The 25,846-nt window shown below is 32.7% G+C and overlaps 3 protein-coding genes across 3 annotated transcripts; all 3 read left to right on the forward strand.

Moving 5' to 3' along the window:
• The first annotated feature begins 4,361 nt into the window (after positions 1–4,361).
• Positions 4,362–6,060, forward strand: LOC18104850 (uncharacterized protein At4g06744). The gene has a single exon (XM_006374826.3). The coding sequence runs from the start codon at positions 4,636–4,638 to the stop codon at positions 5,926–5,928; it is 1,293 nt and encodes a 430-aa protein (XP_006374888.1). The 5' UTR covers positions 4,362–4,635; the 3' UTR covers positions 5,929–6,060.
• Positions 6,061–17,736: 11,676 nt separating this feature from the next.
• LOC18104851 (probable inactive receptor kinase At5g67200) lies at positions 17,737–21,134 on the forward strand. Its single transcript, XM_024584246.2, has 2 exons — positions 17,737–19,373; positions 20,455–21,134. The coding sequence occupies exons 1-2, from the start codon at positions 17,969–17,971 to the stop codon at positions 21,033–21,035; spliced, it is 1,986 nt and encodes a 661-aa protein (XP_024440014.1). The 5' UTR covers positions 17,737–17,968; the 3' UTR covers positions 21,036–21,134.
• Positions 21,135–22,344: 1,210 nt separating this feature from the next.
• On the forward strand, positions 22,345–25,332 carry LOC18104852 (uncharacterized). Its single transcript, XM_006374828.3, has 2 exons — positions 22,345–22,757; positions 24,491–25,332. Exons 1-2 carry the CDS (start codon positions 22,593–22,595, stop codon positions 24,860–24,862), a joined length of 537 nt encoding a protein of 178 aa, XP_006374890.2. The 5' UTR covers positions 22,345–22,592; the 3' UTR covers positions 24,863–25,332.
• The last annotated feature ends 514 nt before the right edge of the window (positions 25,333–25,846 follow it).

Raw genomic sequence — 25,846 nt, forward strand, 5'->3', positions numbered from 1 at the left:
GTTCACTTGGGAAAAAAAAAAAAGAAAATAAATGCTAAACCCGTGAACCGGGACAACCAAGTTTACTTTGCCAGACTCACAAACTGGGTCATTGACTCCACAAAGTTCAATAACCTAGTTTTTTTTTCAAAATAAATTTTTATTTAGCTATTTTTTTAAAAAATAGATTATACTGCGACACCGAGATACTTTTCTGATACTAACCCGATATTAAAATATTTTTTTGATATTGCGATAACTATATAAAATATAAATTAAATTAAATTATCAACTTTAACTCCCTATAAACACATTATATTATGAATAAATAAATAAAACAATAACCAAATAAAAAAAGGGGTCAAAATGCAAAAACAAAATTAATAAAATAAAAGAAAATTGTGAATTATTATTTAATCCACAGTGCTAATAATAAGTATGGAGAAACAATTTTTTCCCATACCTTTTAATTTTATTCTTAACTATAATTTTATAATACACATTTAAAATCTTTTATATTTTTGTTCAAAGGTAATACACAAAAGGTAAAAGAATAAATATTGTCGATATTTGTTTTTTATAGAGTTGATAGCTGAATATGTTTTTTTATATAACGGAGTAAATTATAAACTTAAATTATGTTGAGAGATCAAATTAATTTTGGTCTCCGAGTATCTTATATTTTATAAATGAATTTTTGAATATTATATTTTGTAATTTTGATCAAAACAAATCTTAAAAAACAAAAAATAATAATAATATCACGAAAAGCAGTAATTACAGTAGACACTCGTTATCTCTTTCCGTACTAACTTCTCTCCTCTCTCACCTGAATCTATAAAAAATCTCCATCCCCATCCGAAATCCCACTCGGGCTTTTCCAGCAACACACAAAAAGTCCAAGAAACTTTCCACGGCCACCATTGTTACATATCATCAAAGGATGAAATCACTAGTGGGTCAGCAGATTGAGAATCACAAGTCGAATGGACTTCTCTCATGCCATTTATCTACTTCATGACTCTTATCTACTTCGTTTTTGCTATTCTCGGTTCCCCTGCTCACTGGCCAATCAACGAGAAGGCTAGACCACTTTTAGAATTATTTATTTTAATAAAAAAATATTTTTTTTATATTGTCATATCAGAATTATTGAAAAATATTAAAAAAATATTAAATTAACATTTTTAAAAATAAATATATTTTAAAATACATTTAAATACACTCTCAATCCTGCATAAAAAAAGAATATTTTAATTATTACTTTTTAAAATATTTTTTTATTTATAAATATGTTAAAATAATATTTTTTATTTTTAAAAAATTATTTTTGATTTTAGCGACGTGAAAATATAAAAAAATAATAATTTAAAATTAAAAAAATTAAAAAAATAATTTTTTAAAAAATACTTAACGAAAAACAAACAGCTAAATAAGCATGATATTGTGGTGCAAAGATGGAGTGGTTTGGTTTATTATATTTGTTTTTGTTTATGTTTGTACAGGATGTGTTTTGAAAAAAGAAAAAGCTTTTTAATATTTATTTCAGATACAATAACAGTTTTCTAAATTAATATATTTTTTTATTTATTTTTCACGCTAACTTCCAAGGATATGAAATATTATTCGTCTTTGAATATCAAGTTACAAATATAATATACAAAAACTTAATTATAAAATAAAAAATCACCGAACCATAAAATACTGAACGTAATTTATGTTGTTAATTGAATTAAAGATATAAAAATAGAATTAAGTCACCAACCTTTTTCTCTTCTACGCTGAAATTAAAATGGTCACTATCCTCAATCAAGAAATTCTTGCAGAGTGGTCAAATCATCAATTAAGTAATGGCACTTTCTTGTTACAGTGCTCGAACAACAGAGCATCAAGCCAAAACAAGATAAGATCAACGTCAAAACACTGACTTTTACTGCGTGAGCTTTCAGATCTGATTCTAGCAGTTGTTACAGGCTTCAGGCTTGCAGCTCCTGTGGTGGTCCAGTGTCGTTGGACTAAACCCGACCACAAAGATCCTGTAGGTCTTTAGATGACATGCCTCAACCTGCGCCATTCAATCCACCTCTGAAAACTTATCCTTTCTTCATCTTCTACTCGGTCGAGCCAACAGATAATTGTCTAGACTCTAGACGATGAGGCATGGCAGTGCCGCCGTGGTAGCATTCTGTTGCGCCGGGCGCGATTGGAGTGGTGCCTGTTCGGCAGTGTGGTGAAAACTGTGATTTATTTTAACTATTGTTTTAAAAACATTTAATTAATGAATACATATCTAGTTTTATATAAATTTAATTGAAAATTCTTTTTTAAAATATTAATTATGAAATAAAAAGTATATAATTTATAATTTTTTTAATCCATGATCTCAAAAGATACTACAACGACAAACATATACTTATACTAGCTCAAATTTGTCTAACAATATATTTCTCGTTTTATTTTTCATATTTCTTCATAAATATATTACTCTTTATTTTCTCAACAAGGTCAAGTACAAAAAAAATAGAAGATATTTATGGTATTTTTTTTAAACTAATAAGTTTATTCTTCAAGTTTTTTTATTAGTAAATTCATACCTTCTTGCATGCCCTGTAACATTCGAGCAATATTTTTAAAAGTTTGATATTTGTGTCTTTCAAAGTTATAATTTCGTTAATATTTTTTTATTTTTACACTAAGATTTACAAAAATGAAAAAATAAATAATATTTCTTCACTTTTACATTCATAATTACATGTGATCAAAACATCAAGGTCGACAAGTAGACTGGGCGGGCTTCGGACATACTTTCAATTTACAAACTCAAACCCACGTTCGAAGAAAACACAAACAACAATGGGTTTCAAAGCTTCAACAGCGTACTTCATATTGTTAGGTCAATGGCCCAAGAACAATGTAATAAACTCTTTTGAAATGACGATTATAACACTTTTGAAATGTGGAATTTGGGCTGGTTCTCCTCCGCCGAGGAGTATTCCAACATTTCCAGATACCATTATCGTTCATACAAGAAAAAAACTTAAAAAAAAATAGACGTGAAAATGGTCGAGAGAATCATTTTAAAAGATGGCTGGTTAGAAAACAAATCACAAAATCAATTGAAGAGGCCTGAACATGATGCCATCTGGACGAAGTTTTGCCGTCTAGGGGTAGTTTAAACTGAAATCCAGTAGCTAAAGGTGACCTATAAAATGGAAAAAAGAGTGATCTTCTGCATCCAACGCTCCATCTTTCATTAGGGATGGAACCAGTGAGATTACTTTATTGAAATAAGAGAGATGAAGATATTAGAGATAAAAAAAAAGATATCTTTTTTTTGTACTTTGTATTTTAAAAGTATATAAGTTTTGTTTGGGCCAAAAGCCCTATTTTATATAAAAAAATAATGAAAATGAAATGATGAGATTTTAAAAGTGTTTGGTATTATATTAGTTTATATTTTTTAAATTATTTTTTATTTGAAAAAATATCAAATTAATACTTGTTTTTTTAGTTTTAATGTATTGATATAAAAAATTAATCTATTTTAAAAAAATTATTTTAATATATTTTTTATTAAAAAATATTTTTTAAAAACACGTTTCAATACATTATTATATTACCAAACATATACTAAGTTGTAACATTCATTAGATTCATTCACGAAGCAATGGTAACAAGTCATGCACAACTTCATCAATGGAAACATCTCCTAGCTTTTAAAAGACGCAACTAATAAATTTTTGCTCTGGACTTCGTTCAAATCACAATTGATACAGATGTGGAAAAGGATAACTAGGATTTCTCGAGCATAAAAAAAATCGTTTTAATAAATTCTGAAATTTAATAATTCTAAAAACTATTTTAAAAAATAACACATCAAATGGAAGTAGCTAAATCAACCTATTCTATATATATATATATATATATATATATATATATATATATATATATATATATATATAAAGCTAAGCTAAAAATAATAAGAAAGAAATTGAGAAATAACAAGAAAAATGAAGAAAATTACAAAACAACTATCTTTTGAATGGAGTTTGGATATGTTTTTGATCAAATTTAAACCAGGTTTAACAATCAGATAAAAAATAGATATAATTTTTTATTTATTCGAACTTTTTTATGGATTTGACCTTATCTATGAATAAACATTTCATGTCAACAAATGGTATAATACTAGTAGGTGGTGGAAAGAAATATATGTTTCGATGACTTTTTTAAGGAAAAGTTTTGCTGTGCCGCTAATGCTTTTCATTTCCCGGGCATTCATTTGATTATGCTTGCTCCACTATGGGGCTATGGTGGGGATCATGCCCCAAGTGATAAATACATTAATATGAGTTCACCAAAAAAAGTGAAAAAAATATAATCAAAGATTATTATTTGATCACTTTCATGTCATCTTGTTTTACAAGCATTGTTTCAGATATCTAATATCTATTGATCTCTTTTGGTCGGAAATAAGGAATTCATTTAAAATAAATCAATTAATCCGTGAAAAAAATAATATTATTCTCACGAGGCAATCTCTTTTATTATCTTGGTTTCTCCTGGTACTGGTATTTGCTCTTGTTTGCCCCCTTAAGCTGATAGAAAGAAGAAGCAGACAGTACTTCTACATAAATAGAGACAAGAAGGAGCAGTATGTCTACACTTGTCTATGTAATCCTCACTTCTCTCGTTGCCAGCACTCTATCAAGTGGCACCAACGGGGAGACACTAGAGTTTCTCATCGGTAGCAGAGGTAGAGGCCTAAAGAACGGTTGCAGCTCTGAAAATCACAGGAATTATAGGGCAACTCGGTGTTCAAAATTAGGAGATGCTGGAGCACCACCAGCAGCTCTGCCTGTGAAAACAGAACTGTTGGTATTTGCAGACCAAAGGCTGGCTTCGGTGTATCCTATTATACAGAAGTTCAAGTCCTTAATCACCTCGGATCCTCTTGGCATCACCAAAACCTGGGTGGGCTCGGATATATGCAACTACAAAGGGTTCTTCTGTGACAGCCCCCCAGATAACAATTCTGCAACAGCTGTTGCCTCTATTGACTTCAACGGATTTCAACTTGCTGCCCCTACTCTCGATGGATTTCTTGACCAACTTCCTGATGTTGCACTTTTTCATGCCAACTCCAACAACTTTGCAGGGACTATCTCTTCAAATATCGCCAGGCTTCCTTATCTCTACGAGCTTGACATAAGCAACAACCTATTCTCTGGTTCATTTCCCACAGCTGTTCTTGGTATGAATGGCCTAACATTCCTGGACATTCGGTTCAATTTCTTTGCCGGGGCAGTACCACCTCAAATATTTACACAAAATCTCGAAGTTCTCTTTATCAACAACAACAATTTTTTGACGACGTTGCCGGATAATTTAGGCAGCACTCACATTCTTTACCTCACCCTGGCAAACAACAAATTCATAGGTCCAATCCCAACAGGCATTTTCAAAGCATTTTCCTCTCTGAGTGAGGTCCTACTCTCGAACAACCAACTAACAGGCTGTTTGCCTTATGAGGTAGGGCTTCTCAAAGAGGCCATAGTATTTGATGCTAGCAACAATAAATTGACAGGTCCATTGCCGGTCGCCTTGTCTTGTCTAGAGAAGGTGGAGCTGCTGAACTTTACTGGCAATCAATTATTTGGAATGGTTCCTGAGGTGGTCTGTGAGCTGGAAAAATTGAGGAACTTTTCACTGTCCGCTAATTATTTCACAACGTTGGGGCCAATGTGCAGGGATTTATTTTACAAAGGAGTTCTCGACATCACGAACAATTGCATCCCTGGTCTTCCATTCCAAAGATCAGTAGTGGAATGTTTAGATTTCATTGCACACCCGAAGTCCTGTCCCCGGATGTGGTCTTACACTTTCATTCCTTGCAACTCCCCCTTCAGCTCTGGCTCTATGAATCCTGGAATGGCTCCTTCATCTTGACTGCGTTACATTAAGCTCATGTCCTGCGTTGGCTTTTGTCCATGTTTGGAACTTTCGATTATATTGTTTGTGAAGACAACCATTCTTTCACTTCATCCATTCTATATAATAATCCGTGTCTTTAGTTTGCCATGTTCCATGTTGTGTATTGAAAGGGGCCACATAGTTTCTGGCTTTCTGCTGCATAAATTGATGAGCATACAACACGCTATTACATGAAGTGTAGCAGTTCGATTCATCAACAGGTCATGGGTCTAGCCATCGGTGGTTAGTCCCTTCTCTCTTCGAATTTTGATGGAGTCCATCTAAAATTCTTATTTTTTTAGTTTGAAGAGGATAATTTTTTAATTCCATTAAAATAAAAGGTTCTGGATTTTTTTCTTTTTGTTTAAATGTTAGAATTATTATTTATATTTTTAATTATAAAGGGACAAATATCAATTACATTGACTAATTTAGTATATTATATACCAAGACTCCATCAAAACAAAAATCAATAAAAAGGGCATCAATGAACGATGGGTAAAAATCCCATGCATCAATCTCCTCCGGTGGTATGGTAGAAAAGCACTGATCTAATCCAATCCAAGATGAAGAAAATCATTCTGTCAAGACCACCATGCTCACCTCATTATATCCCATCTTGTTATCGTATATCATTTAATAATCTAACAAAACTGCTAAACCCATGTTTCGGTTTATTTGCATAGTTGTTATAACCAGTATATAGAGTTTAGGATTTGAGTCATTGAATTATTGAGTTAACTGGTCAATCTGAGTTAAATTTTAATTCAAAACAACGACATTTTAGTTTTTTTAAAAATATATAAAAAATATAGCTGACTTGACTTTTTTCGAGTTTCATAATATTAATGTTCAAAATCTAGCTTGAGTTGACCTCTAAATTACTAAATTTTCAGATTGATTTGCCAGATCATATTGAATTTTAAAAAAAATAGAACATCGAGAAACTAAGAAAAAACTCTGTTTAAGTTAGCCTCCAAATCATCAGGTTTTCAGACTGATCTGTTGAATTTAATAACTATAGAAAGGAAAAACAGGGCATCCTATAATGAAAAACCAAGAAAAAGACTCGGCTTAACGTTTTTGGATCATAGACTTTTGAATTCAACTGCTAAAGGGGCTGAATTTAATAACTACATTAAGGAAAAACACTTGTAATGAGAAACCAAGAAAAAACTTGGCTTCAGGTTAGTCTTCATATCGTCATGTTTTTTGATTGATATGTTAAATCAAGTTGAATTTAGTAAGAATAGTAAGGAAAAACATGGCATCGTGTAATGGGAAACCAAGAAGAAAAAAACGAGGAGACCTTTGAAAAACATATGGTTCTAGAATTCGATCATCCTGAGTGGGAATATGCTAGCTCCTCTACGTGGCCATTTAAGTGGCCGCTGGCTTCTGCAATTTACTTTGATTGGACACGATCTGATTCCATTCCAAATGATTATTAGCCTGGAAGGTCTCAGCTGAGTTAGGGAAGACGCAACCATCCCACATTGCAGCATCTCCTGCTGCGACCATGTGGTCCAGCTCAAAAAGTCCCGCATTAAAGAGTAAGAAATGATTGAAAAAAATGCATGCTCATATTGCAGAGCCTCGTCACTGGTCACTGTTGTTGGTTTTATTAGGCTTTAAATGGGAGAAGGCGAAAATGGTGGCACTTAGTGGGAGTTTTCTGCTTTTCATGATAGGATTTAAGAATGTTTTATTGGATTGAGGAGGCCATGAGCTGGGCATGTTAATCCCGAACTCTCCATTAAAATGTTAATGAGTGGCTTGTTGATTGCATCAAGGTTTCAAGTTCTTGATTATTTATCTGAACATTAATTTATCTATATCCATTAATCACATGAATCAAAAGCTTTAAATCAGCCTTTAAATGAACGTCTAAACTATATAATTAAAAAAAAATTATTTATTGTTAGGCTAACTTAATTGACAGAAATTAAAGCGTGTGTTTACGCTATCAAATAATAATATAAATTAGAGGGATTATATTTAATATCATATAGGTTGATGCAAATTACACTTTGTCTTTGCAATTACAATGTTGGAAATATTTAAACAATTTTTATTGGTTTTTCTTGAAAATAAGTACATGATTATTCAGGTATCAAACTATATAAAACGTGTTATTCATTTATCAAATTACATGATACAAATCATAATTTTTCAAATTATAAAAATAAAATGTAATATGTATCTAATCATGAGATGTTAAATATAATCTATCCTGTAAATTATATTATAAAGTGTAAGTTAAGATAATTTTTAAATATTTTTTAATCAATTCATATGTTAATTAATTTTAAATATTTTTCAATGTGGAAAATTCTTTTTTATAGAATCGTTAAATATTACTCTCGGCCACTTTGTGTTTGGTTGCTGTGAGGCCTAGCAGGCCATTAGCAAATGGTATGCTCCTAATTAAGGGCCATAAACTTCGCCTCTGTCTGGGCCACGTGGATTGCAAGGCTGTGTAATTTGAGCTTCGAGCCCATCTATTACTACAGTGTTCTCCCAGGCCTGATAGCTTGCTCTGTGAACCAATTTCATGAGCTCCCAAGGCAATATACTTAAGAGATTAACGGCCCATATTCTCTGAGTTGGATCTCTTTATGGGCTTTGCAGCACGATTCATCCCAGATATTGGGCCGCACGCACCAGTAGGCAACTCACAGCCTCATCACTGTAGCTCGGACAAGGAGAGAACTAAAAACGTGGTCCAAAGAGTTAATTTTCTCTTATTACTGAATTAGTAGGTTGAGTTGCTGAAATGTTAAATTGAATTGCAATTGCGTGCAGATAATTAACTTTTCCTTATTATCGTGCTAATAATTAAAATTATTAAACTTGACATAATACAATGTGATTAATGATAATAATTGTTTTTTAAAATAAATTTTTTTAAAAATAAATTTAAATAATATTTTATTATTATTTAAACTTTATTTTTTATATCAGCATATTAAAATAATAATAAAAATTCAAAAATTTCAATAACACCCTCTAACTGCATCTTTAAACATGTCTAAGATGGTCAATCAAAACCATATGGTGTTTTTAAAAAAAAAATTTGCTTTGAAATTTTTTTCATAAAAAAATTCAATTTAAATTTTAACTGGAAAAACAGATTAACTTAAGGGTTGAAACCCAATTTAAGGTAGAGATTAATATCAACGAGTCATCGAGTTCATCGACTGTCTAAGATCACTGCCCTTGACCATATCGACGATGAAAATCACAGGAACAGAATAAATGTCAATCAATCCTTGCGATGACCGGTGATCGGTCAGTTGCGTGATCATTGCCCTGAAAATACGGATTAGTGTCAGCATGGGCAATCATCATCTACATATGTTTCCTGGAGCAATTACACGGTGAAAACACATTCACATGTGTACGGTGTACCTAGCTTGGACTGCAATTGGCAGCCTCTGGATTCCATAAATACGAAGTTTATGACCCTTGATTGTTGGGAGTTGCCTAGGGCCTTAGCACAATTTAATTTGTTTATGTTTTTGAAATTGTTTTTGTGCGTGTTTTAAAAATATATTAAATTAATGTTTTTTTAATAATTTTTAATATACTAATATGAAAAATAAAAAAATATTTTGATAAATTTTAAAATAAAAAACTAAACACACGACATGAAACTAGTGTAAAACCTATTTATGGATGCAGAGAAAAATAAATTAAAAACAAAACCAGTTATTTATTTTTCCTAGCCTCCACACTCCTCGACTTTTCATCTTAGTTATAAAACCGGTTCAAGAACTGATGTAGTTCAGAGTTTGGGATGTTGAATTATTGGATCGACCTATGACACATGGAGTTAGCCCATAGTAAACGAGGATGTTTTATACGTTTTTAAAAAAAATTGAAAGAATTTTAATTTTTATAAAAAAAAATAAGAAAAAACTCTTCAGGGCTTACTTGGATGCTCTGCTCAGATAAAACTCTATATACCTAGCCACTGAATAGATTAGCCTAATTTAATGTCTCAAATGGTGTTTCAAAAAAAATTGAATTTTTTTATTTAAAATTAAATTTTTTAAAATTTTCAGATATTTTGATGTGTTAATATAAAAAATATTTTTAAATTTATTTATAAGTAAAAAATATACTTTGAAAAAACAACCATTATTACAATATCAAACATATTTATGCTTTTCATAACATTGATTTTTAAACAGATACCCTAATTGTGCTGACTACATGATTATTGTATCAAATTTGTGATCCCAGGAACAAAATTAAGTAAGAATCTAAAAGGCATGGGATTTCAAATATAAAGCCGACCTTCACACACACACACACACAACATTGCATACCTATTGTGTATTTTTTAATAATTCACTTTGGTCCTCAAAAATTAATTCTGGGCAATTCATTCATAATTGATGGCCAATTACTTTTGATCCATAGTAAATGTTGGAATTGAAATAACAGGGATTATAATGAAAAAACTCCAAATATGGGTGGTGTGCTAAAAATTTTGAAAAAGATACACTTTGATCCTCACACTTAAAAAATAACAGGGACTATAATGAAAAAAAATCCAACTCGCGGTTTGTTGAATTTTCACTCAACGATCCAAAACTAAATAACTTCACAGCCACTCATGGACATGTCCATCACAGGAGTGAAGGACATAGCTATTTTTTTAACAGACAGCACAACGGGGAGGTCATGTAGAAAAAGACCGTACGCACTGCACAAGCACAGGCGTGTAAAGTACATTTGCTAGGCTCGGCTCGAAAATGATTTGGAAATCTGTTGAGTTAATAATTAACAAGTCATTCAATCCAATTGAATTATTCTAGTCTAAAAGTCATATTTTACTCTTTTTAAAATATTTTTCAAGTTAATTTAGTCTGGTTTGACGCTTTCATCTAACTATATTTAAAAAAATATTTTTTTTTATTTTAAATTATTAGTTTTCATGTTTTTTAATTTTTTTATATGATAATATCAAAAATAAATTTTAAAAAATAAAAAATATTCTAATACATTTTAAATTTAAAAATACTTTAAAAAATAGTTTTTATCATATTCTCGTAAATGCTCTTATTATTTGTTTTGTATTACAATGCATAATATGTTTTAAAATTATTTTTTATTTAAAAATATATCAAAATATTTTTTTAAATTTTTTTACATTAATATATCAAAACTATTAAAAAAAACACAAAAAAATATTAGTTTAATTTTTTAAAATAAAAAACACTTAAAAACAATTAATATCTCAATCAGATTTAGATCAGTTTGGTAAAATTCATTAACAAAGTTTCACAGAATTAATTTTTATTCAGACGAGGACAATTTAATAAATATGGTGCAAAGTATGAAAAGTGAAGTCATGGATGATTTATTTTTTACATAAAAATGTAAATAAAACACTTTTCTTTGTATAGTTCATTTATAGGAAAGAAAATATTTTTTACAAAACAGTGAAACACGGTAACGTATCTGCGAAAGTAGCGGCTACTCTGCCGAGCCACCTCAGATTTTTAAAAATTTTGAGATGCTTCAAAGATTGGGTTGCGTAATGTGCCCAGTAGCAGACAGGTGTACGTACGTATACGTAAGCTGTAAGCTATGTGTCTGTCTTAGTTGTCCACGTCACATAACAACTAAAACAGACAAAAACATCGTCTCCCTCGCATTTTCCTACATCTTTACACTGCGGTAACTTTTTTGTTCTTATCAGGAAACTTGCTTCTTAAAACCAGACGTATTTTTGTATTTTTATATAATATATTAATATATATTCAAAATATTTTTATTTATTCAATATATTTATGAACATTAAAAAAATCAAAATATCCCTTGAATAAAAAAATACTAACATTATAGGACATGAATGTTGTTGTCTTTTTCTTTTTTATAATACATTGAGATTGCATATATAACCTGGCGGACGAAAAATTCATGCTATTGAAACAAGGATGTTGGTGTCTTTTTTCTCACAGTTGTTTATATATATAATTACTGGTTTGTTTGATAATTATAACGTAATTTATCATTTAATTTTTAATTTTTAAATGCAAAAAGTTGTTGATGTGTATATTGCACACGCCACCAGCTAACGCATGATAGACACCGCGCACTTTGGGTGGTGCATGCGACATCTTCCAGTGATGGAAGGTGAGCTTTTACTATCTCATTTGGTTATCCTCCGTGTCCTCTTTTTTATTGGGGGCGCGTGACATCTAAAGGTAGCTTATTTGTCGTTGATGACTCTTTATTTTTCCCTTTCATTTCTTTATTTTTCCCTGAAAAAACCAACTTTAATCCTTATTGTTGCTGATGTTTTAGGTTTAGTACTCTTGATTTTGATTTTTTATCTTTCTCTCTTTTGTTAAGGTTTTATTTGTTTTCAATTCTAATTTGTAAGTGTACGATTTTCAATTTGGTCCTTCTACTTTTGATTCTTTTTTTTTTGTTCTTTTATCGTAGTTTTTATGATATTAATTTTATCCTTAAAATCAAGTTTATTTTTTTGTTATTTCAATAATAATAACAGTAATAGTAGTAGTGAATTATTCTATATTCTAATCTAGAGTAATAAATTGTAAGAAATTATAAATTACAGTTTTTAATAAACTCTAAATGGATATAAATTTGAATTCTATTCAAATAAAATGGAATAGAAAATCAAATATATAAAAAGTATTATATAAATTAAATGTATTAGATGTAGTCTATTAGTTTAATATAATTGGAATGTATTAGAGAGGTAATAGGAATAGTCATAGAAAGAATATTTGGCGTGGTTATACACAAATAGAATCTAGGCAGTGCGTATCAATTTCAAGTAAAAAAATATGAATATAGTTAAATGATAAAATTTCTCTCTGTCAATAAAAAGATGTGGTGATAGTAGTGATGATGATGGTAGTTGTTATAACAACAACAACAACAACAACAATAACAATAGCTTTCAAATCAAGTTTATATTTTTTATTATTTCAATAACAATGATATTAATAGTAATGATATTAGCAATATTACTAATAGAGGTAATTCTAGCAATGTTAATAGTTTATAGCAATATCAATGATAATAATAATGGTGGTGGTGGTGGTGGTAGTGATAATAATAATGACAGCAACAACAACAACAATAATGGTGGTAATAATAATGATGATGATAATAATAATAGTAACAAACTGACAATAATAATAAAACTGATAAAAAAACAACTAAAAAGAAAGAGGGTTTTCCTTTAGCCATATGAACAATCTATTATTCACTACAGTAGTCAAGTGAAGTCTATGATTTTTTTTTTTATAAAAAAACCTTGTCTTGGAGACAAGGGTATTTTTGTATTTCTACACCGTTTATTAAATAGCTAAATTACATGTGCACCCTTGAATCAAAGAAATGCAAGTAATTGGGGTTATGGATATTGCAGTCTTTTAGCCTTGTTTTTTTTGGTTAACTGTAGGCTTCATTAAGGGTGATAGTTTAATTTAATATTTAAATAATATTCTTAGATTTAAAAAAATTAATGACATGTTAGGGCCACCATATATTTTAGACGGTATGTGAGACGGCTCTTCTCTTTTGATAGTAAACAACAGACTTTCATCATATAATTTTATTTCTTGTTATTTACTTTCTTATTAGAGGAAGGCCTATATACTTGTCAAAAAATAAACCATATTATCTTAATTTTAATTAGTATTATTATATATTTACCATGAACAGTTTTATATTATTTTTGAACTCCTGCTCAGTAACTAACTAGACAATATTTTTTTATATAAAAAAGCAATACCACAAAACACGGGCCCTGAGACTAGCTAGCTAGCTAGCTATTGCCCCTGGAACGAACTGAAAAATAATGGAGTGATCATCTATAGACAAATAATCTGGGTGATAAAAAGCTTTCAATCATACAATTTACGCGGACCCACCCACCATGTAGCTCTCCCAATTCAACAGGTTTCCTTATTTCTTATCAGACATGGTAGGTAATCCATTAGATCCGGATTTTACCTGTTATATCTTGGATTTGAAATATTTAAATCTATTGTTTGTCTTCTCTTTTTGACATTTTTTGTTTTTGAAATACAACAGTTATCTTGAAAGGTATTTGGATTAACCATGATTTCTCAAAGAATGTAAACAAAATCTTTTTGACCAAAATAATAATAATAATAAATTAATAATTGAGTTTTGATTTGGATCAGACTCCGGTAAATTGAGTCACCAAGCTAACATGAGTTTTTTACCGGATTATATAAGTTATTTTTTAATAGTTTAGATTTCGAGTAGACAAAATCTTATATCCAATCACCAAGCGAAAATAGATTTTATAACAATGCTTCAAGATTGAATTTGATGAAGATTTTTTATTTTTATGTGGGTATTCATTAAAAATATTTGATCTAATAATTCTTTTTAAATGAATTTTATAAAAAGAAAAATTAAGGCTGGAAGAATTATAAAACAAAGCTTAAATTTTAAATTTATATATAAAAATAAAAAAATTATTCATATATATATATATATATTATTGGAAAAAAAATCATAGAATGAAAAGAATAGATTGGTGTCGTGCTTGGTGAAAAATCCTCGCTCGCTTCCAAATCCAACCTTGATAAAATCGAAACCCATATTTAATTTACTCTGATCAAATCAAATAAAATTTCAATCAACTCGATGGAGTGATAAGATGAAATTATAGCCTCTGCTTCTAGTGATGATTGTAAAGTACATTTCTTCGATAACTCCATCTGTTGAGGTGGAGTCACTTTATTGCGTGACACTGTAAGCATACTTTTTTCCCTGGATGGCAACATTGTATAGACTATAGATAGCGTAACTGTTTTACACAGCTGTGAATGTCAGTTTTTTAAATATTTTTTATTTTAAAATAATATTTTTATTTTTATTTTTAAAATTAATATATTAAAATGATATATAAATAAAAAAATAATTTAAAACTTAAAAACAATTTTATGTTTTTTAAAAAATAAAATTAAACTACAGTACCAAGATATCAACTAAAATTCACTGACTCGGTCAAATTGTTAGCAACTGGATTCATTATTTCCCCTTGTAAACTGTATACTCACATGGCACCGTGGAGGAGTCGTTAAAGTTCTTATAACCGATGCATAGCGATAAGTGTGAATTGCAGACTTCCTCTCAAAAGCAAAGAAATAAGAGGAAAGGTCAATATAAAGGGAGAGGGAAATCGAAACTTTAAATTTGATCTATGTTGAATTTCAATTTGAATGAGAATAGATACTCACGAGCAAGGTTTATGTCTTGAATGATTGGTTAATTTATTGATTTTGAAAATCTAATATATTATTTTTAGCCAAGGTAGCTAGAGATTGGTGACTGATACCTGCAAAAGATCATCCTTAGTAAATTTAGGGATTTTTCGATGATTAAATCAATGATTTTTTAAAAGAAAATATAATAATATTACAAATAAATACTTTGAAAATAAATATACAGTAGATAATAAATATTCCAAACCATTTATTTGTTGAATGATTCATAGTTTATTTATAATTCACGAGTCTCTTTACGAAGGAGGAGGGGCTAAAACATAATGTTGCAAACTTTAATAAGAAAAAAATATCCTTAACATGTGTATTAATGGAAGATGATATCCTTGACATGTATATTGATGTTGATAGAAGGACTTTTACACACTATCATTTAGGCCATATTTGTTTTCCGGAAAGTAGTGAAACCACTTTTTAAACTTTCTCGTGTTTGTTTGCCACTAGAAAAGTTGGTCAACGGAAAACACTTTTTGGTCAACGAAAAACACTTTTCAATCAAAGGAAAATTTGGCTTGATTTTCAGGAAAGTGTTTTCCTATTTTGCTGTGTTTGTTTTCCGAAAAGTGTTTTCCTGTAAAATTTGGGTGGAAAACACTTTCCGAAAGTTGTGAAAATTTTAGAAATGTCATTATTTGCTGAATATATCAAATTTAATCTTTAAACTTTTGATTGCTATATATATTTTGTTTTGAATATTTATTTTTCAATTTCATCTCTTAAAATTTAATTTTTATATTAACTTTAGTTCTTATTTTTATAATTGCTATTTGCTTTTTCCTTATCATTTTTTTATTGAAATTTTTTATCTATCAAATTTGGTCTTCATTCTTTTGATTGTTACTTATTTTATTTGAAATAGTTTATGAAATGTTGATTATTATTATTTTAATTTCTTCATCTTTCATTTTTTTAAAATTGTTTTAGATTTGATCTCTATTATTTTGATTATTATTTATTTTATTTGAGATAATTTATGAAATTATATTTTTTTCAATTTCATTCTCATTCAACTATTTAATTTATAAGATTTGTTCCTTATTATTTTAATAAACTTGAAAAAAATAAAATATTAATAAATTATTTTTCAGCTCATTTTCCATGACATGATCAAACACTGGAAACTGTTTTCCAACTTATTTTCCATTACACTGCCAAACATCAGAAAGTAATTCACTTTTTCAGAATTCACTTTCCAAAAGAAAACTACTTTCCAGCAAACAAACGGGGCCTTACATAATATTAATATCGATTAAAACATTATAGACTATTAGAGAACTTTTATACACCTAATAGTATAAGGGAGATACCTTGGAAAGTCTTTGGAGGAACTTTACACACTGTCTTTTTTTGTTAAAGGGCTTATGGTCCATTTATAACTCATAGGTCTCTTTATGAAGATGAGGGGCTAAAACGTAATTGCGCTGGTAGTTTAAATGAAAAAAAATATCACCGATATATTTATCAATGTGAGAAAATATCTCCGACATATGTATTATATGGTGGGTTATTGAAAGAATTCTACACACCGTCCCTTATACAATATTAATATCGATGAAAATATAATGAACCTTTAGATGACCTTTGTACACTTGAGTGTAGATAGAGAGTATAATCCAAAACATAGTTGTGTCCACGAGACTAAGCTCTTTTTCCAGGTTGAATCCAGAAAAACTGAATCATTCCCTTGGTTGTGCCTAAGGGAGTTGGCTATTCCATTGAGTCATTGACCAAGCCTGAGAGCTAATTATTTTATTAGATGAGACCAGGTGAGGCCGAGTCATTCCCTCAGTTGAGTTCAGGAGGTGATTTTTGAGGCTTGTTAAATCTAGATTTATCAATATTTTAAAAGGATATTATGAGTATAAATAATAATTTAATCCAAACTAGATGAATATTAATATAAATAAGTAGATTTTTTAAAATAATTACTTTATTTTATGAGTAATGAATATGATATAAAACTATCAAATACGAACGAGACTCCACTGAAACATAACATGAGATATATATAAATAAAAATCCATATAGATACTTGTAATTTAATAAATAGATTATAAATATATAAAACTCTCATGGAGTTTAAATTTAAAAAAACCTTAACTAGGTGATACATTGCCACAACAAAATTATTTTTGTGGTTCAATCATGTTTTTGAATTTTTTTTTGAATTTTTTTTAAATTTTTAAATAGTTTAAAAATAAAAAATAATTTAAAAAATAAAAAATATTATTTAAATACTTAAAAAAAAACATTTAAAAAAAATACAGTGACATTACCCGGCAAATGCTGCACTGGCAGGGAGGTGAGCACCAACTGCCAAATTTAAGAGTATTACTATACGGTAACCATAGTATATATCAAATAAATAAAAAAACATTAATTTACACATAATTTTCTCTCTCCTTTTCTTCACGTGATTCTGAAGTTGCAGGTCCCGACAGCTGCTTTTCAGTCCTTACATCCTTTGTCACTTACCATTGCCCTAACTATACCATGGAATACCATCTCTTCTCCATCTCTCTCTCTCTCTTCTGGTCTTCAATACCATCAGGGAATGAAATGGACCCATCCCACCTACCCTTTTGAAGTGGAAACAAAGAAGAAAGAAACCCACAAAAAAAAAACCAAACCCTGGGGGCTTTTCTCTCTTCTGTTTCTTTTTCCCCAACCTCACCGATCCCCTGGTGCTGCACAGCAACAATATGCTGCTTGTTTTGCTTTCAACTTCTCATTTTTTACTCTGTTTTTTCATCACAGTAGCTTCTTCTACTGCTCCTGCATCAAATTTGCCTGCACCACCTGATGCTACAGCTCTTCTTGCCTTCAAATATAAAGCGGACCTGAACAAAAACCTTCCATTTTCTCAAAACACAACCTTCCATTTCTGTCAATGGCCAGGAGTCAAATGCTTTCAACAAAAAATCATCCGCCTAGTTCTCCGAGACTCAGATCTTGGTGGCATTTTCGCTCCCAAAACTTTAACTTTCCTCGACCAGCTCCGTGTCCTTGGTCTCCAAAACAACTCCTTAACCGGACCCATCCCTTACGACCTCTCCAAACTTACCAATCTCAAATCACTTTTTCTTGATCACAATTCCTTCTCGGGCTCTTTCCCTCCTCCACTTCTTTCCCTTCACAGGCTCCGCACTCTAGATTTATCCCATAACAATCTCTCCGGTCCTATTCCCTCTGCTTTAATCTCTCTAGACCGGTTGTACTATCTTCGTCTTGACAGGAACCTGTTCAATGGCTCCATCCCTCCATTAAACCAATCCTCTCTTTTAACTCTCAACGTTTCTTTCAACAATCTTAGTGGTGCAATCCCAGTGACACCTACATTACTTCGTTTTGATCTTTCCTCCTTTTCATCAAATCCTAGCCTTTGTGGAAAGATTATACACAAAGAATGCCACCCCGCTTCCCCATTTTTCGGCCCATCTCCAGCGGCAGTGACGGTGGCTCCACCGCCGGCCGTTGTAGTTAGTCAAAACCAGGCATTACAAGGCGTTGACTTGGCACAGAGCGGTCAAAAAACGAAGCACAAGAAAAATGTTTTGATCATTGGGTTTTCATCAGGTGCATTTGTTCTCCTTGGTTCGGTTATTTGTTTTGTCATCGCTGCCAAGAAACAGAAAACACAAAAGAAATCGACGGCTGCGACTGCCTCTGCTGGGATTATTGGACCCACCGCAGAATCAGTGGCTGTGATGCAGATAGATCGACAAGAGAATGAGTTAGAAGAGAAAGTGAAGAGAGTGCAAGGGCTGCATGTGGGCAAGAGTGGGAGTTTAGCATTCTGTGCGGGTGAGGCACATCTTTATTCGTTGGATCAGCTAATGAGAGCCTCAGCTGAGTTGCTAGGGAGAGGAACCATGGGGACCACTTATAAAGCAGTGTTGGACAACCGTCTGATTGTGTGTGTAAAGCGGCTTGATGCAAGTAAATTATCGGATGGAAGCAAAGAGGTTTTCGAACCACACATGGAATCAGTTGGCGGACTTAGGCACCCTAACTTGGTGCCTCTTAGGGCTTATTTTCAAGCTCGAGAGGAAAGGCTTCTAATCTATGATTACCAGCCCAATGGCAGTCTCTTCTCCCTAATTCATGGTAAGCTCTTCTACCACTACCAAGTCAGGCATTTAAGTGAATCTCTTTGGGCTAGTAGCTCAGTGATTAACTTGTTAACTATTAAATTTAGTTTGGAGTTTACTGAATTAGCAATCACATTTAAACCATGTCCTATCCAGTAGGTAGATTGGTTGACACGGCTTTTAACTGAGGCTGGGTTCGGAACAAGAGTTTGATCCAACCAACCTGATAGGTCAATTAGAACAAAATTTATTTTGATTTTTTTTTAAATTCTTTGAAATAGCATAAAATTATGTTGTTATGATCGGCATGAATTAACTTTAACTTTGTTAATAGGATCTTAGTTTTCCATAAAACAACAGAATCTTGCAGTTGACGACATTGGAACTCAGGAATTGGTCTTGGTTTTCTGCTCGGTAACTGCCACCAATTAATTAATTAGTTCGTTAATCGCTTCAAAGCACTCGGTTTCATGGGGGCATCTCATAGAGTGCATAAAATTAGCTGTTATAATTCTAATTAAGGCGCGTGCTGTACAGCAGCTCCCTATGGGAGTTGCCACTCGCGTTGGGAAATGTAGGAACGGTGTGAGTCCCACAGGGGCTCGTGCTTTGATTGGATCGGCACCGATATCTTTCTGATCGTGCGGTGTAGCTCCATCCAACAGCCAGCGGGACCCAAAAAAAGTTTGCTTAAAGGTAGTTTTCCTACGCGCTTACTGACATGCTCACTCCACTCGCGGAGGAATGTATTTGGAGGATATGATTCTGATTCGGGGGGGTCTTGTGGGTCCCATAACACGACCACACGCGTGGATACGACAACACAAAAGTCAAAACTTCAACTGTACCGTCTCATTCAACGGTGTAGATTTCATTAGATTCTGTGTGTGTTGTTAAACCGGTCCGAGAAGGTGAACTGGTGATCCTCAACCTAGTACTTAGCTCGATCAAGGTTTCATGTTATTAATTTTTTTAAAAATATTACATTGTTCAAATTATTTTTTAAATTAAATTGGGTTTTATAACCATGGATTCTATATTGCATTCCTCTTCTGATTGGGTTTGGTACGTAAATACTATATTGAATAAATGTGCAGGTTCAAAATCAACAAGAGCAAAACCACTACATTGGACATCATGTCTTAAAATAGCAGAGGATGTAGCCCGAGGCCTTTCTTATATCCACCAAGCATGGAGGCTTGTCCATGGAAATCTCAAGTCTTCTAATGTCCTTCTTGGCCCAGATTTTGAGGCATGTGTGAGTGACTATTGCCTTGCCGTTCTTGCCAATTCACCGATTGATGATGAGGATGACCCCGATGCATCGGCTTACAAAGCCCCAGAAACTCGCAGTTCGAGTCAACAGGCAACTTCCAAGTCTGATGTTTATGCATTTGGAGTATTATTACTCGAGCTCATAACTGGCAAGCCTCCATCACTGCTGCCTCTCCCACAAGATGTGGTAAATTGGGTTAGGTCTACTAGGGGCAATCATCAAGACGATGGTGCTGGAGAAGATAATAGGCTAGAAATGCTTCTTGAGGTGGCTATTGCTTGTAGCTTGACCTCACCTGAGCAGAGGCCCACTATGTGGCAAGTCTTGAAGATGTTACAGGAAATTAAAGAGACTGTTTTGCTAGAGGATAGTGAATTAGACCTGCAAACTGGGATGCCCTAATCCTAGTTTATTACCGTACCTCAACACTAATGAATGAACGAATAGAGTAGAGAAATAGATGATGCTATAACATATGCAATATATGCTAGTTCCTTCTCACCGTTCCTTTTTTTTTTTTTCCTGGATGAATGATTACAGTAGCTAAATTCATGGTAGCTTCCGGAGTTATGTTTTGCCATGTTGTACAGGGCATCCAGGTTGATGGTAGTGTACTGGCATATGAATATTTTTGTTATGAATGATGTTGCTGCTCCCCATAATACATCTATATGGATGCTTTACAATTTCTTGTTCCATCAAGATTTGAAAGGTAGAAGAAGACAATCAAGAAGCTACTCGTTCTTGTCCACATTCTATTGGCCCAGTGTAGTTCATCTTTTCCCCCCCTCAAAAGACTGTTACTCTTCTCTTTTGATCATGAAAAAAAGGATCATGTTAGGTGCCTGTCAACGATTCCTTTATCAGAGGGAGTTGTGAAAAATCAACTCAAAATGCCTTTCTATCATGTCAAGTGCCTGTCAATGATCCTTTATCAGTGAGAGTTGCGTGAAAAATCAACTCAAAATGCCTTTCTTAGACACGAAATAAAACTAGTAAATTAAAATAGCTTACAAAACCATTCACTTGATAAAAGCTTTTTATACCTTGTGTGCACGACTAACTAATTTAACGTTCCTTGATTCGCTTTCAGGTTCCAACCACCACCATCTGATGTAAGGAAACGTACCTCAACTACAATATTGGTTGCCATATAGATGGATTAGTCCACAACGCTCAAAGAATGGAAAGTTGAAACTGTAGTGTTAAATTTGGCTTGTTCTCGTTCCGGTAATTTAAAACCTCATTCAAGTTAAGTAGAATTCAAGCCAGGTTTCAAGTTAAATTCAAAAAGACTTTGATTAGGTGAAATTTGATTGACCTAGCAAAGTTAACTTGTGATTCAATTAACTTAGTTAAATTCGGTTTAAATCCATTTGAGTCACTCTAGTTTTTTTTTTTATAAAAAAACTTAAACAAGTTGTTTCAGTAAAAATAATTGATCTGAACTTGCAAGTATGGCTTCTCATCCTGTTTTTTTTTTATTAAAAAAAAGATTAAAAAATAATATCAAGCAACTCTTAGTGATCCAAGTCCCTTTTCACATCAGTTCCCGACCCGAGTTTGATTAAAAGTCTCTCACACCCTATGGAATTCCCGAAAACAAGGTAAAAAGAACCGGGTCCATGCAAGAATAGAAGCCTAGGCTCTGGAAAAAATAGGGCCAAACCCAGATGATTAAAACCATTTAAACTGTAAAACGAGCCCAAGCTCAATCCGAGCAGAGCAAATCCAAGAAAAAATCAAGTTAGAGAATCAAAACAGAAAGAGTCGAGTGGCAGTGAAGAATTTGCTAGAATCGTCTAGCAATCATTAACCAGACAAAAAATAAAAAAGCCCCCTTGGGATAATTTAATTTGTCATCAAAGACGAACACAACAGCAGAGCAGAGTGCGATAGTACCATATATAGGATATCAGCACAGACTTAGAAAAGCAAAATCTTGGAGAAAGTGGTGGAATGGTAGATGCCATGGAACATCGTACTACAGACACAGAGATGTCTGAAGTGACTGCACCGCCGCCGCCGCTTCAAGTCCCAGATGACAACAACAACGTGAGAGGGTTGCTCACATTGGCTCGCCAACTCATCAGTCAAGGCAAACCTTCTCAAGCTCTTCAGGCGGTAATCAATTAACTACTTCAATTATCTCTTTTTTAATTTTGTTATTTCAATAAAAAAAGAAGAAAAATATCTCCAATTTCCTTGCTTTTCTTCTTTTTCTAGTGAAGGGATTTTCATATTCTTCTTTCTTTTTTTTATCTTGATGTTGTTTTTCTACTGATAAAAGTATTTTCATTCTGATGTTTACAAGATTGATCAATCACTGGTTTTAGACATTTAATTAACCACTCTGCACGCTTTTCTTTCTTGTCTACAAGAGGGGTCTTTCAATTGGCCATCACTCACACTTTCTCTGCATTCTGATTTTTCTAGTATTATTGAGAATTAAAATTCTGCTTGTAGCGTACCATCTTGAAAAAACAAAACTGGGAGCGCATGTTGAGTTGTGGCTTAAATTGGTGAGTTGGTTTAGATTAGATTGATAATTGCATGGTAGGGTGTCCTAAACAAGAATGGAATGCGTTGATATATTCTCTTTAGGAAAAGACTTTCCTTGTTAGAGTTGGACTTGGAGTATTTTTTCTAATGAAAAGGATCTTGTTGCTAGTATCAATAGCATGTGTAATGGCTAGTTTATGTGCGCCTCTAATATTAACGGTGGCAATCAAAGAATTAGTTCAGTGGCCAAAACCTTTAGTCAAAAGAATTAGCATGGTATTTTTCTTGTGAGTGATTTTTAGGTATAATTCAGGTTTTGGGTAGTGAGGTGTATGCGTGTGGTTGATTTGTGATTGTAAACCCTGATATTTGATAGTGAAGTTTTGTAGAGTAGGTTTTGCCAAACCACTTTATATTTCGTATCTCTTCTATTTTGTGTCATTACTTGTTTTGTTAGGGTTTTGCACAAGAGTGCATGTCTATTGTGTCTTTCTTCTAAACGATACAGCTGAGGGAGTTGGAGGGGTGTGTGTGTGTTAGTCTGTAATGTGATTAAAGTTGATCCAGGCATTAGTGAGATTTCAATAAACAGGGAGAAGAAAATGTCTATTTCTAATTGCTGGCAAGGGTGAGTCACAATTGTTAGGAAGTTTAAGTCATTAGGGTTTCTGCTTTGATAGTTTCCCTTTTAAGGGTGTTCAACATGCCAATTTCTTTGAACCCGGGTAATCGAAGTACAGAATCCATATAATTTTAACAGCTTACTTGTATGAGGGACACGATAAGGAACTTATGATACCTTGAAAACTACTTAACTATGTTTCTGTTTATGTCCCTAACTCAATCATATTCACAATTTTTATCATCATTTTGTTGTTAAGCCATTAAATCCTTTATGGATTTTAATAGGTTGGCAGTTGCAACATATTTTTGTTTTTTTTTCATTTGGATAAATTGTAAATGAATTAATCAATTAAATTTAGCAAAAACTCCCAAGCTACGAGGCTATTGAGTAGCTAAGGGATACCAGGACATATCTAGTTATTTCAAGACTACCATGTATGATTGCCAACCTTAGGTATCTCAAAATTCATGTTAGGCTTATTGTTTTTCTATAGAAGGAATGCTCATCATTATCTATAGCGATATATTAGTCATGGATATAGGTTCCTGTGCACCTGCATAGACACTTATGCATGCACACAGTGGGCTCACACCATAGTTCAAACATGGGAAGTAAAAAATTGAAGTGGAAAAGGGTTGGAAAGTTTGTATTAAAACTATTTCCCATTTCTGTTTAAATGAGGTGCTCTGAATATTTTCCAGAACCTGTGCTTACTGAGTGCTTGGCACAGGTGGTAATGGCAATGAGAACCAAAGGTGGGGATCAAGCTGTATTTCAATCCTTGCACCGTGCTCGTGAGCTGTATTTGAACAGGCTGCAAGAGAACACTGCTGTTGATCATCTGGCATCTTTGTTTGCTGAATGTGCAATTGCTGAAGCCCAGCCTTTTCTAGCTGAACAAACTCCACTTAATGTAGGTGCCTCATCACTTTCAGCTGAATCCGATGTTCATGTACACTCAATACTTGCCGAAACTGGCAGGACACAAATTGTGTTGGATGCATTCTCGGATGGGAGCAGTTTCATCTGCCTACAATGTGGTGGCCTTGTAAGTAATCATCGCAAAGACGAGCATTATGCATACTGGTGTGGCAAACCCTGAAGCACATGAACGTGGAATGAGTTTTTGCTCCGTGATGCAGTGCTTCTCAACATGCTTGATTAGGATGCTACTTTCCTATATCTGCTGCATTGAACTGCACCGTTGCTTTTGAGTCTTAAGCATTTCATCTTCTTATACGCCTGATGTGGTCATTGCCAACCAAAACTTTAAATGCTTGACTTGGGATATAGAGGTCCAGTTTTGGTTTAAAATTGGAGTGGATTGAAAAGAAATGCACCCTTGTAAAACTTGTTATAGAAAGCTTTTACTATTTAGTGGTTAAATCATCAACATAACTGACAACGATGACATGTATCAACAGTGTATCCTGTATGTGTATTTTTGAAGGCAGTTAGGCCTTAATTTCTGGTGATCGTTCTTATTGTCTGTCTCTGGGAGTATGTGCTCAGATCCTGCACCAGGGAGTCCCCTGGCGGGAAAAAAAATAAAAATCCCTCTGCAGTACTCTAGTCCCTCCTCCATCTTTCACAATGTGCTTATTCCAGATATAGTTTTTAGTTTCAAACAGTGTTCAAAAGACAGTTTTCTATGTAAGCAAGCATGTTGGTTAATGACTATTGTAACGAGTTCGATCCAGGTTTTTAATGTATCATTTAAGTTGATATTGGAGCGAAGTTGAAGAAAAGAGGCCAAGCATGAAGATGCGAAGAACAAGGTTAGTTTGAAGAAATTTCTACAGTCATTAGTCGATGAAAAGCTGGTTCCACTGGGTTTGGAAACGTAATTTGCAGTACAAGTCTTCTATTATGAAAGAAGAGGATGGATTGCTATGTTGTGGAAACCCCCACAGAACATAAGAGCTCTAAACGAGGTCATTTTACCGGTGCTACTCCTTTCAGCCCTGATCCAAATAAGAGGTTATCAAACCAAAGAAACCAAGAAACCATGCATTGGACTGAATTAGGAGCCGCCGAATACACCATCCAAAGGCATGCATGGTTACAAGACATGATCTTGGGCTGA

Source organism: Populus trichocarpa, chromosome 14 (assembly GCF_000002775.5).
Source record: "Populus trichocarpa isolate Nisqually-1 chromosome 14, P.trichocarpa_v4.1, whole genome shotgun sequence".
Lineage (NCBI taxonomy): Eukaryota > Viridiplantae > Streptophyta > Magnoliopsida > Malpighiales > Salicaceae > Populus > Populus trichocarpa.

Bases quoted from the DNA above. Each gene is read 5' to 3' on its own strand.
- LOC18104851 (XM_024584246.2), top strand. From the start codon at position 17,969: ATGCTGCTTGTTTTGCTTTCAACTTCTCATTTTTTACTCTGTTTTTTC. The intron at 19,374-20,454 runs GTAAGCTCTTCT...ATAAATGTGCAG, and splicing joins TCTCTTCTCCCTAATTCATG to GTTCAAAATCAACAAGAGCA.
- LOC18104852 (XM_006374828.3), top strand. From the start codon at position 22,593: ATGGTAGATGCCATGGAACATCGTACTACAGACACAGAGATGTCTGAA. The intron at 22,758-24,490 runs GTAATCAATTAA...TGCTTGGCACAG, and splicing joins CTTCTCAAGCTCTTCAGGCG to GTGGTAATGGCAATGAGAAC.
- LOC18104850 (XM_006374826.3), top strand. From the start codon at position 4,636: ATGTCTACACTTGTCTATGTAATCCTCACTTCTCTCGTTGCCAGCACT.